Genomic DNA, 18,470 nt, shown 5'->3' on the forward strand with positions numbered 1-18,470 from the left:
TTCCGTGATGAACACAGAGTTTAAGGCTGGCACTGTTCCTTCATTTCTGCTGAAACTGGTTTCACTCACCCTAAACCAGGCTTGGGTGATCTGTGCCGCATGAGCTGGTGTTGAATCTTGTTAAAACACAGAACTGTGTTCTTCAGTGACGATTGTCCAAGTAAGTTCACAGGTTCCACACAATATTATGAACTATGACAACAGCCAGAGAGAGGCTAGTGTGAGTTTCTCTGTCCTAAACTAAGATCTGCTTATTTTAACAAAACAGTTTCTACAGTATCAGTCTAATTTAAACAATATTCTCAAGTTTAAAAACGTTCATGTGTGAAGAAGATATTGCTGCTGTAGCAACTCGCACACCATTTTTAGGTAGATTTATATTAGTTTAGTTTCACACACATTTAACACATTTCTTTAATGTCAGAAAGACAACCAATAATGACAATGACAATAAATCACTTGTAAGAAGTCAAGCAATCACAGCTACAGCTTTGTCAAAAATCCAGAACATCTTATCCCACAAAACACTTTTTTTGTGTGTGTGTTTCATAGTAACGATCTTCATTTTTGTGATTTTAATAAATGATTATGTTGTGTGTAGGGTGTCTCTATTGTCTATGAGAAGCTTCATGTGAGGGGTTTTGTTAAACTGCTCTAGAGGTCATATCTTATGCAATAAGATACACTTCACACACAGCATTGTAAGTTATATAACAATAATAATATAGGGAGGGTTGAGAAGGGAATATATTTTTTCTGCTTAAAAAAAAATCATGCATGCTGCCCACGGGAATGCATTCAGATAACGAGACACCTCTCCTATGCAAAATAAATCGAAATGGTGGTATGGTACTGTTGTGGTTCGGATTCTCTCCTATGCACCTTTCAAAATGATTTATAAAAAAACATTATTGTACTAGAAATTAATATTTGTACATATTATGCTTTTTTTTTTTGAGCTTTTATAGCAAGAAAATAAACACACTGTCAATTATACTCCCCTGTTTACACATACATGTTACCTGGTCACATCAAATGCCATTTTTTTAAAATTATTTTTTGTTGTTATCTGAATCAGAAACAACACAAATTAGAATTTTTTCCCCCTTTCTGCCTCATAAGCATATGCTTTCCTACAGGAAATTCCACTGTTTACTAGATTACTGCAGTATAACATATATCTTAATATACACTTTATACTTACAAAACTGTGACAGAGACAGAGAATGAATCTTGGTTATAAATCTCACTCCCAACCTGTGAGGGCGCTGTATAAAGGAAACAGAGTGCCCCAGACTGGATGGTCTGACAATTCATTCCAAAGATTAGGTGGAAGTTGGCCATCTAGAAAGGGCGCGGTGCTACGGTACACCAAGTCATCGCCCCAGAAGGGGGTGGATTGGAGGAGAAACAGTTGCACTCACTAACCAAGGGGGTGTGACTGACGGTACAAAAGGGGACAGGCTAGGTGATCTGTTCCTTTTGTTATGGTTAAGAGCAAACCGTGAAAGGAAAAACTGTAAACTAACCGTGAGTGTTTTGTTAGTTTGTCGTGTCTAATAATACATGTTTGTTCCTGTTAGGTGGCTAACACGATCCCGAGCTGTCGCTTAAAGGCCAGCACTAAACACGGACAACATTGCACAACTATTCACAAATAAATTGTATTTCACCACTCACACTTATAGCACTCACTCTGGACTTGTGATTGTGTGTGTGTGTCTCGTGTTTAATACTGTGTTTATTGTTTTGGGACTGAACCCCGTGGATTTAACTGAGCAATACACATCGTTACACATCGTTGTGTATTGCCAGTTCTCATTATTATTTACTGTTGTCAGACGACTTTGGATTACAATTAAATCCATCGTCTCACCAGTAACTTTGTTGTTTGCCATTCTTTTGAACACTACATCACCTCTACACCTGCGCACTGCAAACCACTTTGCCACAAGAACCCATTACTGTATGAACAGTGTTGATGTATAATCTATTTGAAATGTTTATTACAAGCTGGTAGCTGAAAAGCAGCTCCCTTTTCTTAGAAGAAACCTTCAAAATATGTTAATAATAATAATAATAATAATAATAATAATAATAATAATAATAATAATAATAATAATAATTATTATTATTATTATTATTATTATTATTATTATTATTATTATTATGTTTATTTATTTATTTTCAGGGGAGGGTTCAAATAAAGGCCCAATCATGTTTTTTGAAATTATAATATTATGCTGTAAAACACAAAGAAATCTATTTGAATATGTTATCAAAGTGCATCAAAAGCCCCATACATAATGTACTAGCATAAATATACACATGTACATCTCAAAGGAAATAAAAGGTGGCATATGCTGTATGATGCAGTCCTTTTGTTAATTTCTTAATTTGTTAATTTATTACACCAAGGCATTTTTAATTTCGTCTTGGATTCAAAGATTAAACACTTAAAAAAAAAAAAAAAAAAGCGTTCCTTATACAAAGTGCTTTAAAACACAAGGGAAACATTAGACTCATTCTCATTATGTGTGGCTATATGTTTAAGTTGTTATAAATAGAACAGTGTTACATATTTTTTACAGATCTAAGAAGATTAATTTACAACATTGCATACGTTGTTGAATTTTATTTTTTTTCTCATTCAATGCTTGAAAAAAAAACTTCTTTACACCCACAATCTGGCTTGGGGAGTATTGGTATTTTGTTCCCTTGAAGGTAAGTATCATTTGTCAATATTACCTAATATATATAGCACATAAGCAGCTTCCCTGCCCCATAACTTTATAAAGGGGTCCATATTTTGTTTTTCTCTTCTTGTTTTTTGTGTTGGTTTTTTTGTGGTGGTTTTAAAAAGACTTTCCTATTGGGGTCTGAAAGTTCCATTCTTTTAAGTACCATAATTCTGGTCATAGTATTATAAGCATAAGCTCAGTTCCTTTCTGATGGAGCATTTTTTGCACTGCACTACGCAGCACCAATGAAATCTGCACAAGCAGTTCTCTTCAAAGACCACAGTCTCATCTCTGTAGCCCCGATCACAGCAAAGCAAGTCACATCCGCTGACGTCCATGGCTGTGCTGTTACATATCCGACCCCTGGTGCCCAGGGAGCCAGTCTTTCTGTTCGGCAAACAAAAGTCAGGAGATTCTGCTGAATAGATGAGATCTTGCTTGTCTGGTGGTTTGATATTTTGCCCCACGGGAATGAGGGTTTTACCATCATTGCCTCCCATCACCTGGGAAGCTCCATTAAATCTTTCCAGGAGGCGATTACCCACCTCACGAAAATGAGGCATCTTTTTCCAGCAAGTTCTGAGTGTGCAAGAACCAGACAGCCCATGACATTTACATTCAGTTCTCATATAATTCTTCACAGCCTGTAGTTAGAGACAAAGATAGATTGGTGAGATAAAAGCAGACGCTACAGAGAAAGTATCCCCCCTCGTCCCCTTCTTGCCTTCGAGCACCTCAAAGTTTAGAATACTTGTCGGCAAGGATCACTTAGATATACATTGTTGATTAGTCCATGATTAATGTAATGTCCTTATCTCTACCAGCATTTTAATTAAAATATTTTATGATCGAACGTAAGAAATTGTCATTCATTTCTTATTTTTATTTAAAAGTATCTGTGTGTGGGTTCAGTGGAAAATATTTAGCAATCTATCAAAATTTATCTACATCACCACCACACCCCACACCTGCCCACTTACCTGAATCTGACCCCTCACTAAGCAGGACTTATTTTTATTATTATTATTATGTATCTCTTAGCAGACACCCTTATCCAGAGCAACTTACAATTGTTACGAGATATCACATTGTTTTTACATACAATTACCCATTTTTACAGTTGGGTTTTTACTGGAGCAATCTAGGTAAAGTACCTTGCTCAAGAGTACAGCAGCAGTGTCCCCCACCGGAGATTGAACCCACGACCCTCCGGTCAAGAGTCCAGAGCCCTAACCACTACTCCACACTGCTGGCGGCATTTCAAAAAGTAATAAAGTGATACTGAAGTGATAATAAAGATTGAGCAAAGGCGAATACTGGGCAGTTTATTAGTATTAAGTATAATTAAGAACTGCAGTCAAGAATGCAATAGGGACCAGACAGATAACTCTAACTCCATTGCCTGTTCTGTTCTGTATTTTAATCACTAGATTACTTATGTATTATACTCTATGCATTATTGTTTGATAGGTACTGTATATGATATTATGTTTTATAAACATAAAAAATGTAATTGGTAGCACAAGAAGCCTTTTACTAAAATGCCATTCCTTTCAATAAAAATGAACCTGCTGTTCCAATAAATGCACGTATAATTTACACATGTTTTATTCCTTGACAACTTATTTTAAAAAGCGTATGCGTAACCTGCATCAGCTATGACGTACGTTTCTCCAGCTTCTTGCAGACATACTCTGTAATTCTACCAGGATATGACCAGGGGGTGTTTATTTAAATGCTTGGAAAAAGTGGATTGTAAAATAAATGGTGGTTGTTTGTTCTACAGTCACGGAATCTCTGTAAACAATAAAACATGTGCTTTTAGAGCTTAAAGACATGGTGGTAATCAAGAAGATGAGGATGAATGAGACTCTACACAGATGACAGTGTAACATATACTGGTATTTTCCAAATACATGATGATTGTAAGCAACAAATTCAATGTTCTCATCAGCCCTCAGAATGGATATGCTGATTTGAGATGGGGGGTGGGGGGTATAGGGGTCTGGGGTTCTGATATCTTATGAATGCATTCTAGGTGGACTAAGGTCTTCTAACAGGAATGATTTTTCAGCAAAAGGTCTTTACTTATTACACACACACTAGCCAGTTTGCAATCTATATATTTACTTTTTGTAAGTAATACGGCCTGTCTCAGGCTTAATCACTTTAATAAATCCCTTTGACTCTTATGCTACATTATTATCGGCAGGTCAGTGCTGGTGGCACAGTGACTTGGCCTTTTGTTTTGGATACATGATGAGTGGCCTTTGTCCAGTGACTATCCTGCTGCTACCCATGCAACTCTCAAAGAGATGATCACTGGATCTTCTATTTTCCTTTGTTATTGAATGGCAACCCATTTAAATTGATGTTCCATCTTCTCTTTGAGCCTGGCTAAAGTAATGAAATCCTTCACACATATTATTGACACCCATGCCACCAAACTATTCAATACGCTACCCTCTACTGTGAGTTGCTATAACAAATGTAACAAATAATTATCTAACATTATTACTGTTACAGCATTCATTCTTTTTCTCAATGCTGACTGTATTTTAAGCAGATACATAATTATTGTGTTCTTATTTTATTAATTATATTTTTCTAAAACTAGATTTTTGGAATTGTGTTATTTTATGACTGTTTTTATTATTATTATTATTATTATTATTATTATTATTATTATTATTATTATTATTTTTAACCAAAAATGCACTTAATTTTACCATCTCAGGACTTCAGAGACACTTGTTTTACATGTTCCAAGCCTAGCCATCGCACCATTCTTGATTTACATAAAACTCCTGGCTTCCATTTGCTTTTGCATTTGAGTATTGTCCATGTTTTGTTGACTACATGGGCCACTTTTTCGACACTCCTTTTTATTGAAAGAGGTAAAACACCTGTACATTTTACAAAATTAGAATCAAACAACTGTTATATATTTCAAGTTCTCTTCAGCATTTTTTAAATCACATTTTGTAACATTAATGTGATTTTTATTCTCCTTTCAAAAAACAGGAGAAAACGCTTTGAAAATAAGACCCCTGCAGTATATGTCAATGACATGGTCTACATACCATGTGTTCAGTTCATAACAAGAAAACAAATTTAAAAAAGCAAAAGAACAACCAAAAGAACCAAACAGAATGACTTTAGAGTACGTACCAGTCGGCCGGCTTCGTTATTGTGAAGATCAATCAAGGTTCTGATGTCGCTCTTTCCCTTTTTCCTTTTTGCGTCCATGAACTGCTTGGATTTCTCATACCCAAACTCCACATCATCCCCACAGCCTCCCCACTCCCATTTCGAACCATCAGCCCCAGGTCCGGCTGTAGGGAGAGGAGGAGCCCGACTCCGTGTTGCCTCACAGCCACACTGTAAAAGTTCCCCCATACTGCATGCTTGTGTCACTGTGTGTGTCACTCCAGCAGATGTAATTGCATAGACAAAAGCAGTCTCCCGGATATCTAGAAGGGGAAAAACACTACATTAATGAGATTGGAAATGGCACAAGTTCTTCAGAATGTAACCTATTTGATGAAGTGCTATGTGGCGATTATTTGAGGTACAGGAGAAGTGAAAAGATCTCAGCAGTAATTATTCGATCCTACATATTCACTGTGCACTTTTTACATCTGCTAAAATACATGTGACATGGCTAATAATTATAAAAAATACTTACTGTTAAAAAATGTGAACTGCTTGCAATAAACCCTGGCCACAATTGATTTTCTTAAAACAACTGTTCCATAAGCAGTAGCAGTGGTCTACATTTCATTACATTTTGTTTTTCGGATGTAAAATGCTTTTTTTTTTTATAGATAATCATTTATTCCAGTGATCCAAAGAGTCTGAGCTCCCATTGTAATGTAATGGGACACACAGCATTAATGTAGTGTGTATTCAAAAAGCTAGCATATACTGTATGTATTTACAGTTTACACTCCATAAAACAAAACATTAAAACGGTATAAAGAGGGGAACAATTCCACAATTCTGGAAAACGTGCAATTCTGTTATTACTTATCTGTGTTGTTATGTAAGGTTTGTTGTGTTGTGTATGTTGAGGGAAGCCTCCTGATAATCAGGGGTCTCTTGAATATAGAAACATGGGGACAGTTTCTATATTATCTCATGTTCCATTCAAATACACATCTCTATGTCCCATTATACTATACCTGTGGGAAATTCAAAGCATAGAATTATTTAAAGCAAACATCTTTCAAAGGCCAGATTGTAGCAGTATTAACACAAAAATGGCTTTGCAATGTCCTTGAATTTATAGCTACCCACAACAACAGCAATGTTTAATATATTACTTAATAAAATCTATAATCATAAGTAAATGGTTAATTACATGTGGGATGAACAATTAATAAAGTAATCAATTTGTGAATAAAGACATAAACAACTCTTCATCCCTCTTTGCTTATGTCATCCCTCGCTCATTGATAATTTTTTTTTTCTGGTATCCACTTAGAACCATTATGTATCCATGCATTTAACCCTGCCCATTTTCCTGCATGTGTGTGTGTGTGGTTGCCATAGAGCCTGTCTGGTATCCATGCTCACACGTTACACTAATCAACAACGTCAGGTGTTCAGAAACAATAACCTGCGCAAACACGGTGGAAATGGACGGTGAAGATTTGTTTTCTTTCTTTTTCTCCCAACACAAACTTCATTCACAGTACAAACATCACAAAAGTGAAAATTAAAGTAAAAACAAGGCCCTGGGAAGGAATTGGTTAACTTCGTATTTAAGCAATACTTGGATAAGGTTCCCAATGCCAGTTTTAATGTGACACACTCCTAAATGTATTTTTTTTTTTTTTTTTTTTGTAAGTGAGCGACAGTGGTTATGAAACAGCAGCATTAAAATCTCTCTTGATTTCAACTCCCCCCCTTTTTTTTTACCTTCAGGACACAAATTCCAAACACATTTTACCAGCAGCCTCTGTCTGGGCCTGCCAAATTAAGCAGTTGCCAGAAGGGACTTCTATAAGAATTAGCAAATAATCATTTTTAAATACAAAAATCTTCACAGCATGTAAAGCCAATGATGTACAATATACCAATTACAGAAGAATGCATTTAGAAGCTACAGGTACTAAAACCTAGATATGACTTTTTATATTGTTTAGGAAGACAGTCATGATTTATATGGCAGTTTTATATTGTTCTCTTAGAGCATTCACTTTTGTTCTTTACAGCAAGGATCCTGTTGCATTCCTCAAGTCCACTGTATTAACATGGGGCCCACTCTGTATACTCCCTACTCAATGCCACAGTGCAAACAATGATTCTCCTTTTCACTGTAATATTATTGTCTAAAGAATGTATCATGTTTACATCTGATTAGTATTTATTTGCAAATGTCAAAGTAATTTGGATGACCTCAAAACTCTGGGTGCTGAAAATGAATAGCCCTTAATGCTAAAGTAAAAGTTATGTAGAATCAAGGAAATAGTCTTAATAAGTCTTAAAACATAAGATATGCACTAACATGAAGACTGAGGCAGCACGTACTGTAAATATTTCTTACATACTCACCCAGTGAACTATTCCACACATTTGTTTATTTTTTTTTTTGAAAACATTCTGTTAATTTGTGACAAATACAGTAGTTATGACTGAATATAGTTATTCACAATGTGTCTGCCCAGTTCCAGCGCTAATCCAAACCCCCTTTCAGTGTTAAATTCTGTGTTGCGTTTCTTTCGTAATTCAAGTTATTTTATTGTGAGAATTCTACAGTACACTGTGCTCCTAGAACCACTGGCAAGATGAACACATCTTTGTCCATCATGTGAAAACTGAGTAATTAATGGGTGAACTTGAGCTGCTCAGATTCACACTGGCATTGACACAACCCTCCTATGCCTAAAAAGCATGCCCAAACCATTACTCTACCCCCAGCACCTTGGACAGTTGGCATAATACAATCCGGGTGTAGTGCTTTGTGAGCCTGTCTCCGAACACAAACCCTGTCATCATTATTAAACCATCATGAATCAACTTTTTGTAGTACAAACTAAAAGCAAGTATAGAAACAAAAACAAGGGAAGTATATTATTCCACAGATAATACATACGCAGTTTGTTTTCAATTAGGATAAACAGAAAACAGAGTGGTTCTGCATGGGTTGGCACAAAAATAATCAATTTGTGAGGAAAGACTTAACCAACTCGGAAAGTATGTCAGGTGTACTCTAACTGTGGGACGAGACAGCTCACTTTCAAAAGCATGATAACAATTGGTATCCTGAATTAATCGGAAGGGAATCTAGTGGTACGTTCTGTTTAGCCCTTGGAAGTTACTCATGTTTGGGGTATTGATCTGGATAAACTGGATGGCACATCTGAATGGGAGAGTGATCTTTTGTCTTTATTTTCTAAGAACCCAGTTCAACAACTAATTCATATTAAACTCATTCACATCCTGAAGTGGAATAGAATGGTAGAGGGTTACCAACAGGAACACAGACATATACAGCTACCTTGACAACAAAATTATTACATTAATACTTCAGGGCATTCTAAATACCTTCATACAGACATGCATGCTTTTTTTCACTTAGAACCACATATTGCCTCATTTAATTACTTCATTACAACACAGGGAAAACATGTTTAAGCAGTCAACAGGGCTTTCAGCAAAATGCAGCCAGACCAACCCCAGGGTGAAAAAAACAACAGGTTTATATCAAAATTAAAATAGCCTAAAGTTCTTTTGGAAAATGAAGGGAGGTGTATTAGCCTGGTTGTGGATGTTCAAAATGGCAACAGTCGACAAGACTAATGAAAATATGAATCATTATTCTTTTGTGCTGGATTAATAGTTACACTACATTGAAAAAAAATAGGGTGGTTTCTGCACATTGCCTAAAGCAGGCATGTATATGATACCTTTATAATCTAGTCCTTTGAGTTAAGCACATAGAATTACCAAATGTAGCCACCACTTCTATACATTGTGATTTGAGGATCTGAGTTAGGATCTGTTAAAAACAGAAATGGGCGGGGTAAAAACTCTTGTTGGTAAAAAAAAAATAATTTAAAAAGTTTTGAAGACATTTTCTTGAAGACCAGACAACTAACACAAAGTCAGGAATTCAGTTGAGGTACTTAAGAGACAATTTAGCACACTGGTGTTTTGTAGCCAGAGGCTACTGACAATGTGTTTAACCAACAGCTACATGCACTCAGCCCCCATGATGAGGGTTTCTACTGAACACTGCCTCGTAAGTGTTTACCATTTATGTTTAACTATCATTAAATCACCCTCATTATGATGCTCATCTTGTAAAACATACAGTGGGTGGTTTTTAATGATCGCCATATAAAAAAGAAAAGGTGGATTGCATTTGAAAAAAAAAAAAAATCTCAGCACCTTAGCAAAATAACTATACAGTACATAGCAAGTAAGGACTCTATCAGTGACTTCAAAAGGTTATAAAACAACAGTAGTCCAATACTTCTAGGAGCTAATTTAATACAGAATATTAAAGTTGCAATGTGATGCCAAACAAGAGAACCAAGTGCAAATTTGTTTTCACACAAAGCAGTGCTGTGCAGAAAACAACTGGAATGCATACAGGTTACACTTTACTATAGTTTGTTCAATATTTTCAGTAAAATACATTTTAAAACCTGGTGCAGTTTGCATCTTTTATGGCCGCATTTTTAACTGATAGGATAAGTGTAAATACAACACCATTGGTTATTATTGTCCAAGTTTAAACCAATGTATGGTTCTTTTAAACAGTATCATGATAAGTACATATTCACAGATATTGGGACTGAAGAATTTGGGTAATTCAGTGCTCTATATATGCGTGTTTGTGTATCAATCACAAAGCCAAGTCTGTTTGTTGCCCTGTTTTGTGCACCTTCCAAGTAGCATCTTTATAGAGAGCTTCCTTAAGCAGTCTGAAGTAGTGAATGTAATCCAGATAAACATTGCCTTTTATACCAAACACTTTGGTTAGTCCTATACAATGATTGCTTTGAAAAAAAAAATCAATGCGGGCTAATGGGTGTATGAAACAATACAAATCATCAACCTCATCCTTAAACAGAGCCAATAACTAGAATGAATCCTGTATCCAGCTGGTGCAATAAAAAATGTTAAAGTTGCCCTTAGTTACCTGTTGGGATACTTTTGCATTATCTGGTGCTAGACCAATGGCTAATATTTTCAGATGAACCCTAAAATGGGTAAAATGTAATTTGTACAGTATACGGTACTTTTCTATGTAACTTTACTTTGTGCTGAATAGATACTGAAAAAGACTTTGTTTATTTAAAAGTCCTTATAACTGAGTAAAGGTATGGATGATTGATCGACCTGAGCATGCTTCTGTTCTGCGAGCAGCAGGTGCAGTAATGATATATAATGGATTTGTTATGATGACTTACCTTGCTGTAGTACTTTTCCAAAGTATTTGTTATGACTGGTGCAGTTCCATCTTCTAAATCTAAACTGGAACTGGCACTCCCGAACCCCCAGCTTGGCCCCCTTCACCACCTCACTGACTATCTCTGGCTCGGTCTGGCACAGTTCAGCCTGTTTCCCTGCCAAGCGTTTCGTCTTCCTGCAGATGCTGTTGGGGTCCATTACCAGAGGGCTGCCCACTGCCCTGGAAACAACAACACAAAACAGCACACTGTAAATACACAGTCACTGCTTAAAATCAAACAATGGGCATCCTTTTTTCCCATTTCCATGAATGGGTCCCTTCAACAGGTAAAAGTTCTTAATTATTGTACACATTAATGAACATAATAATTTCATTAATATAAAAATGTGTGCATTATTAAGTTAACTAATAACTGCAATTCAAGATAGCTTTTCAAATTTACTTTTTAATTAAGGGATCTATACAGACACTAATATAGTTCTGTTAGAGTATTGTTTTACCTGTTGGTGCTTTTCAAGTTTATAAGAATTTAATTGTGAAAATAGTCAATTCAATTAAATAGGACTTGTATATTTGGAAAAATGTCAAATACCGGTATATAGCAGGATTTAGATTGCACCACTTTAGTATTATTATTATTATTATTATTATTATTATTATTATTATTATTATTATTAGGTTTTAACCAGTACCTGTTGTGCAGTGTACTAACAATCAGAGGACAGGTTATAACAAGGTCAGACATTTCATTAAATCATTGCCTCTGGGCTCACTTTTGAATTCCTTCAAGGCAGAGAACAGTCACAATACAAATATGCCAGTTAATAGACAGATAGATAGATACATACACATAGATATAACTAATGTTACAGATAATATTTCACATGGAAAAGGAACATGTTCTGAATTGATATGTTATCTCTAAGATCTCTACCGTTTTTTATTAAATGGTAAGTCATTGATTTTATTAAGAAGCAAATTTGCTGAGACAAACTGGCAAACTGGCCCCTACATGTTCAACTGTGCATAATAATGTTAAGTGGCCATATAAGATTATGTTAGGGCCATGTCACATGATAAAAGTTCATCAGGCAAACAATGTATTATAAATTGACTTTTTTAAATAAATAAAATATACATTCAAATATACAGTGCAGACCAGCTTTTGTATACACACTGGTCGTTTATACCTCATAAATCTCAATGTGTTTTTTTTTTCAACCAGAAATCCACATCAAACAGCTACTGTACATAGTATCATAATGAACATTTACAGAGCTTATTCCTTTTGAAAAAAGTCACAAAGTGTTAAACTAAAATGAAACATTCTCCAGTGGTAAAATACACAAACAAAACATTATCATTGCTTTTCTGGCAAAACTTCAATATGTGGGCCTAAAACACATTTTATATTGTTTTCAGAGTCCTTCGTTGCCAAGTTTACTTTGTATCAAAACTCAGTGAGCAACTACAAAACAGGTCAGTAGTCTTTACTTGTTTGTTACAGATTATGTGAAAATGATTGTGAACTGAAACATAAAATATTTACAGTGCATTTTATCAAGATACTAAACAATGTACAATAAGATGAGAGAAGAATACGCTTGGTGAATATGAGTCAATGCTTCCTCGTCTGGGGCTTTTTACTAGCTGTATAAACATTCTAGAATTAATAGCATTGTCTGTTGAACACTTTAGTAGGGAAATGTATCTCTGAACCTCACAGTTCACATTGCATCACAAAAATACAGCAAACAAATCATAAGATAGGAATTTGTTAATTAAAGTAGAACTGTTCCTCGTGCTGTAAGTGACTGAAATTAGGTATCATATATATTTCGTAGCATACAGCCTACATTAATAAATCCCACTGACATCCAGACGTGTGCACTGTATTCAGATACAGTATCTGCCAATGACACTTAACATTACACTTATAACTGTGGTTGACAGATATCTAGAGTGTAGTTCTTTTTTTTATATATTTCTTTACAAACCATCTGCCCCACAGATACTGTATGAAAAAAAAATCTTTACTTGGATACTTGAGAATCAGCGAGGAAACAGCGCGCTCCAATTTGGGATCTTTTCACAAAGGTGAATATACAAAAATACAATAGCAAGTGCACCAAAATGCATTCCTCTTATAGCTCCAAGCAAACTGGCACATTATCACGTAATAGTCAGCTATTGTTCTCTACTTTCAAAAAGGTACATTTAAAGAATTCACAAAATACAAAACTATGTTTCTATAATTTCACATCATATAAGAAGTCTTTGTCACACATTTAATTTCAAGGACTGTAAATCAACATTTGTGTGTGTGTGTTTTAGACGCTGTAGGAATTAAAAGATGACAAGGGAATACCTGTTCCCATATACTCTGCCCTTACCTATTGCAAAATGTAATTAAGCAAGTCTTTATCCACCTCTTCATCTATTGTACAGTTTATTGACTACATTTTTGCGGTCACAAGTTTGGCAACAGAGAATTTTCACTCTGGGGGCCATTCTGCTTTGTGTATGGACATGTTTTTATACAGGTCAGTACCTTATCTGTTCCTTTATAAGTGCACTGCTTAGAAAGGGCACATGGGATACAATAGCTGCAGAATGAAGTTACTGTAGTTCAAAACATAATAAAAAAACAATTCAGGTTCAGCAATTTTATTTAATAGATATAAAAACTTAAACCTCACAAGCATCAAAACATGTTTTTGGAGAAGGTAGCTACATGTAAATAAATAAAACAAGGTAATTGTTTTACATGCATTTATACATAACATTGCAAAAGCAGCATGCATTACCAAAAATGGATGTGCCTCTTACTTGAATTAGCATTTTGCATTCAACATTCAGACATGTTTTACACACACATGGATATGCTAGCATACAGTATATTCCTAATAAAACTAGTATGGTATTTAATATAATGCTTTTTATCACAGCAGTTCGTTGGATTTAGGGATATATTACTGAGAATAGCACAGTACATTTGCATGGTAATTTTGTAGTTTACCGTGCTTTCTCCTTGCTTACTGTATTACAGATGTCAATCACAGTCACCAGTTTCAACATGCTTTAATGCACTTTCCTATGCTTTAACCATGGTATACTGCAGTTATCTTCTATAATAAGAACTGTAAAGACGTGGTTATTTTAAACAATTTACTCCATGGTCCATGTTCATTACTGTATAGTATCAAGGCAAGACATGTAAGAAAAAAACAAAAAGAGGTCATGGATAGGCAGCCCTGTGTTTCACCCTCAAACTACCACATTTCATTCCCAAACTAATACTTAAGCATGTTAATTATGTACACAGTCACGACACTGTGAAAAACAGAACCAGTGGCTTGGGATCAGTTTTCGTGGTCCGTGGCACAAAGCCATGGCACACATTTAAGCATAATTCACAGTCATTACTGGGTAAGGCTTAAGGTCAAGATACAGTTGCATGACAGTGGGAAGAAGCTCCACCTTGTACAGGCTCTTGGAAAAGTTGTTATGAACAGTTGTGATGTCTAATAACAAAAGGGTGCAAACAAATAAGAACACAAGAAGAACATAAGAAAGTTTACAAACTTTCATGGATTCATCTTAGTGTAAGAAAATAAAAGTGGTGTTTAAAAAATACACTTTTTTTTTTTATAGATGTTACTCTTAGTATTCATGAAAGAAGACCCCCTTTCTTGACCTAGCAGAACTTGAGATTATCAGCAGGCGGAATTCCATCATATTGAATTGGGAATTGTTTTATGATGACATATCCATTGCCTCAGGTCCACCTGAAATTCCAACTCTGACCCCCCTCCTGTCTTACTGCTTTTTCTGTAGGCTATGACTTACCTCTTAATAGACCTCACCCAATTAAATACCAGACTTAACAGATTTAGGTATATTTGTGGACACCTTACTGTCAAATGCAAATTAAATATGTACCTTACCAGACAGCACCAGATGTTTGGACTATTTTTGGCAGTCATAAATTGTTGAAAAATGTGTTTGGTGAAAGAAAAGAACTTCTAAAAGTACTCCACATGTATGTTTTGTAACTTGTTAATGGTTAATGTTTTTTAACATGTCAGTGGTTACAGTTTGCTCTAGGTTGGTGAATAGATTATTAGTAACACAGATGTTCTGTTATACACCTATCGTTTAACTAGCGGGAGGGCCCCATAATTAACCCTATTACTAGCAACCTTTGGTTGACCTCAAGGATGGCTTAAAAAATACTACAAACCTCAATATCTTTAAATGTTAGCCTACACACTGCACGTATACATTGCATCACTAACAATAAAGGTGAACGGTTGTAGTAAATGGGATGCTACAGAATAGAAATTGAAATTGGACCAAATTATTTCACAATACTGTGGGATCAATTCAAATAATTCCATACCATTTGTGTGAATATATATATATATATATATATATATATATATATATATATATATATATATATATATATATATATATATATATATATATAAAATTATTATTATTATTATTATTATTATTATTATTATTATTATTATTATTATTATTATTATTATTATTATTAACTCACCACCATAGTCCGATTATGTTAACTGGACACAAAAGAATGAAAAACAGCGCAAGCTGGGTTCTGGAGAGGGGCAGCATCCTGTCCTGAACGCTTAAATGCCGACAAAAAAAAAAAAAAAAAATCTATATAATGGGTTGCAATTCAAACAGATGGGACCTCTTGCACCGTCTTAAAAGCTGCGTCCTGTACACTGCTGTGCGGTGTAGCTCTGGAGGATTCGGCGCTCCCAAAATGGTCTGGGTAGTCCTTTCAACTGCGGCTCAAAAGCACCTTATTGAGCAGTTGCGAGTTCGGACACTCAGTCTCTCCACGAAGCAGGGACCCGCAGTGAAATACATTAACATCTTCCAGACAGTACAATTACAACCATGTAGGAGACCAAAAGGACACAGAAAGGAGCTGTACTAAAGGTGATAAACGCGCGCGTCCTTGGTCAAAACTCCCAAATTCCAAAAGCGCAGCGATTTCAATCTTGCAGCCGGGATCCGAGAGACTTAGGGCGGATGGAAAGAAGCCAGACCTCGGGCAGGAACTTCAGTCAACCTAAAAAGCCAAAAACCTCAACAAGGAAATTAAAGTGCGATACCCTTTTTATGCTAAATTAAAAGTGTAGCCTACTATGTTTCTTTGTTTTTGTCACAATCCAGTATTCTAACCAAGTGTTCTCCTTCATGCAGCTGCTAGTACAGGTAGGCGTGAAGCGCAGCATTTTCGGATATCTCTGAGGATGAATCTCAGGGACTTATGAATGTGCGTTGAAAAGTTTTTTTTCCAGCCTTCGAGACAGAATCAAAACTTTTCTTACAGAGAAATTCGCTCATCTCCCGCCCGACGTGACGTTGCTTTGTGACAAAGAAAAAACTACTGTCACTCAAAACCTGAAAGGCGAATAATGTGTAGATGAGACTGGAAGACAGACACGAAAGGAGAGAAAGATTTCAGAAACGTTTTGTTTACTGTAAAGAAATCAGAGCTCCCAGGAATGAGATGATCTCATTTCAGGTGCTGCTGTGGATGGTCAGGACAGGCAGATACATCTTTGGTAATCAGGTTAGAAAATAGAGAAAAGGGTAAATGTAGCCTATTATTGCAGGCATTGATTAAGACACAAGTCAGAGCTTTAAAACCCATGCGAAATCCACATGGGCGAGGGAACTTGTTCCTAAAGTGTCCGTTTTCTAAATTATTATAATACTTTAAACAGAAATAAATAAAACAAAAAGAATTACAGTATTGAGGGATATTGCCTTTCAAGTGGCTTCCATGTCGGTTATTTGAGCTAAAGGCCACATGTCATTAACAATGTAATACAGTTGAAAATATAGCTCAACACATTTTTGCTTTAAATTGTATTTTGTATGATGGTGCAAGCAAGCTACACACCTCATAGGTAAGTCAACCCTGACACTTAATAGTGATTTTTCAGTTTAATGAAAATGAATATATATATATATATATATATATATATATATATATATATATATATATATATATATATATATACACACACACACAAACGATATATACAGAAATACCGTACATGTGTATTTATTAAAATGATTAACTATCCCAAAATTAATACATTTGATCACCTTTTAACAATAAGCTGTTCCTATGGGAACCTGAATGTTTAAATCAAAAAGTGTTGTTGTTGTAGTAGTTTATTTAGGATCTTATCTTTGAGTAAACTAAAGAATAATCTACTAATAACCCTTAGGAACTCCACCAGCAATAAGGTTCTCTTTTATATCGATCTCAGTGCATTATATACACCACTCCTAAAATGTGAAACTATCTATGCTGCCATAACACCATATGAGAACAAAAAAAACCAAAAAAACGCTTTCTACATATTTCTAGTTCTAGTCTTTTTACTTCAAGACTATAAACAGACAGGAGATCAGGTTATCCATTTATCTCACATCTCATGAAAAAAAGTCTTTTTGATTTTCTTTATTTGTTTTTCCAAAAACTTCAGAGAGAAAATATGAAACAGTTTTGTCCATGCAGCAGGTGCAAAACTACAATTTATCAACTTTACATAAAAGAGATAAAAACTGCTGTCCGTGTCGCTGTAATATTTTCTGTGCACATAACAGTAATTAAGATGTCCTCAGGGGATGATATCAAGTGACCAAAACATTGTAACTTCTGAATCAATTAGCAGTGAATGGCCAAAATGAAAGATGTGCACATTGATTTATTAGAAACAATGTGTTATGTTTCAGTAGCACGGATCATGTTATCAAGCAATTAAGAACTGAAATAGCATAGGTGATAAAGTACTGTTGAAAGATGAGCCTTTTGGATGGGGGACAGGGAGCACTGCTAGTTTGTAGAAAGCTGCATCAGTAGGCTACAACAAGGTATGCTGGAAAGGCAAGTAAGGATATAAAAAGTGCATTGCAGGTGTCAGTACCATGAAAATGAGGTCACCATGACCATGAACTGGCTTTTGTAACCCCTTGAGAATGTGCACACACTAAGGAATGCCATAACACACAAGTTATACTCAATATATAGCTGAAGTATAGGTGTGACAATTTGACATTAGGACAGTATCTGTCTCACATTTTATATTCAATGCTTTGTGATTTGGCTTCATATACTACATTTTATAATTACTAAAAGCATTTACAAACAAAACAAATGTTACATTTTATAGGTCCACCAAAGAAATTACCGGAAGTTGAAAAGCCACCATAATATTTTGTAAAGGTTTAAACGTAAT

The 18,470-nt window shown here is 35.3% G+C and overlaps 1 protein-coding gene across 1 annotated transcript; it reads right to left on the reverse strand.

The window, feature by feature from the left end:
* Nucleotides 1–2,198: 2,198 nt before the first annotated feature.
* Nucleotides 2,199–16,634, reverse strand: LOC117426563 (protein Wnt-6-like). Its single transcript, XM_034044252.3, has 4 exons — nucleotides 15,740–16,634; nucleotides 11,168–11,388; nucleotides 5,913–6,214; nucleotides 2,199–3,385 (listed from the first exon to the last, which is right to left on the reverse strand). The coding sequence occupies exons 1-4, from the start codon at nucleotides 15,814–15,816 to the stop codon at nucleotides 2,924–2,926; spliced, it is 1,062 nt and encodes a 353-aa protein (XP_033900143.1). The 5' UTR covers nucleotides 15,817–16,634; the 3' UTR covers nucleotides 2,199–2,923.
* Nucleotides 16,635–18,470: the final 1,836 nt, after the last annotated feature.

The sequence above is a fragment of the Acipenser ruthenus genome, chromosome 11, assembly GCF_902713425.1.
Source record: "Acipenser ruthenus chromosome 11, fAciRut3.2 maternal haplotype, whole genome shotgun sequence".
NCBI lineage: Eukaryota > Metazoa > Chordata > Actinopteri > Acipenseriformes > Acipenseridae > Acipenser > Acipenser ruthenus.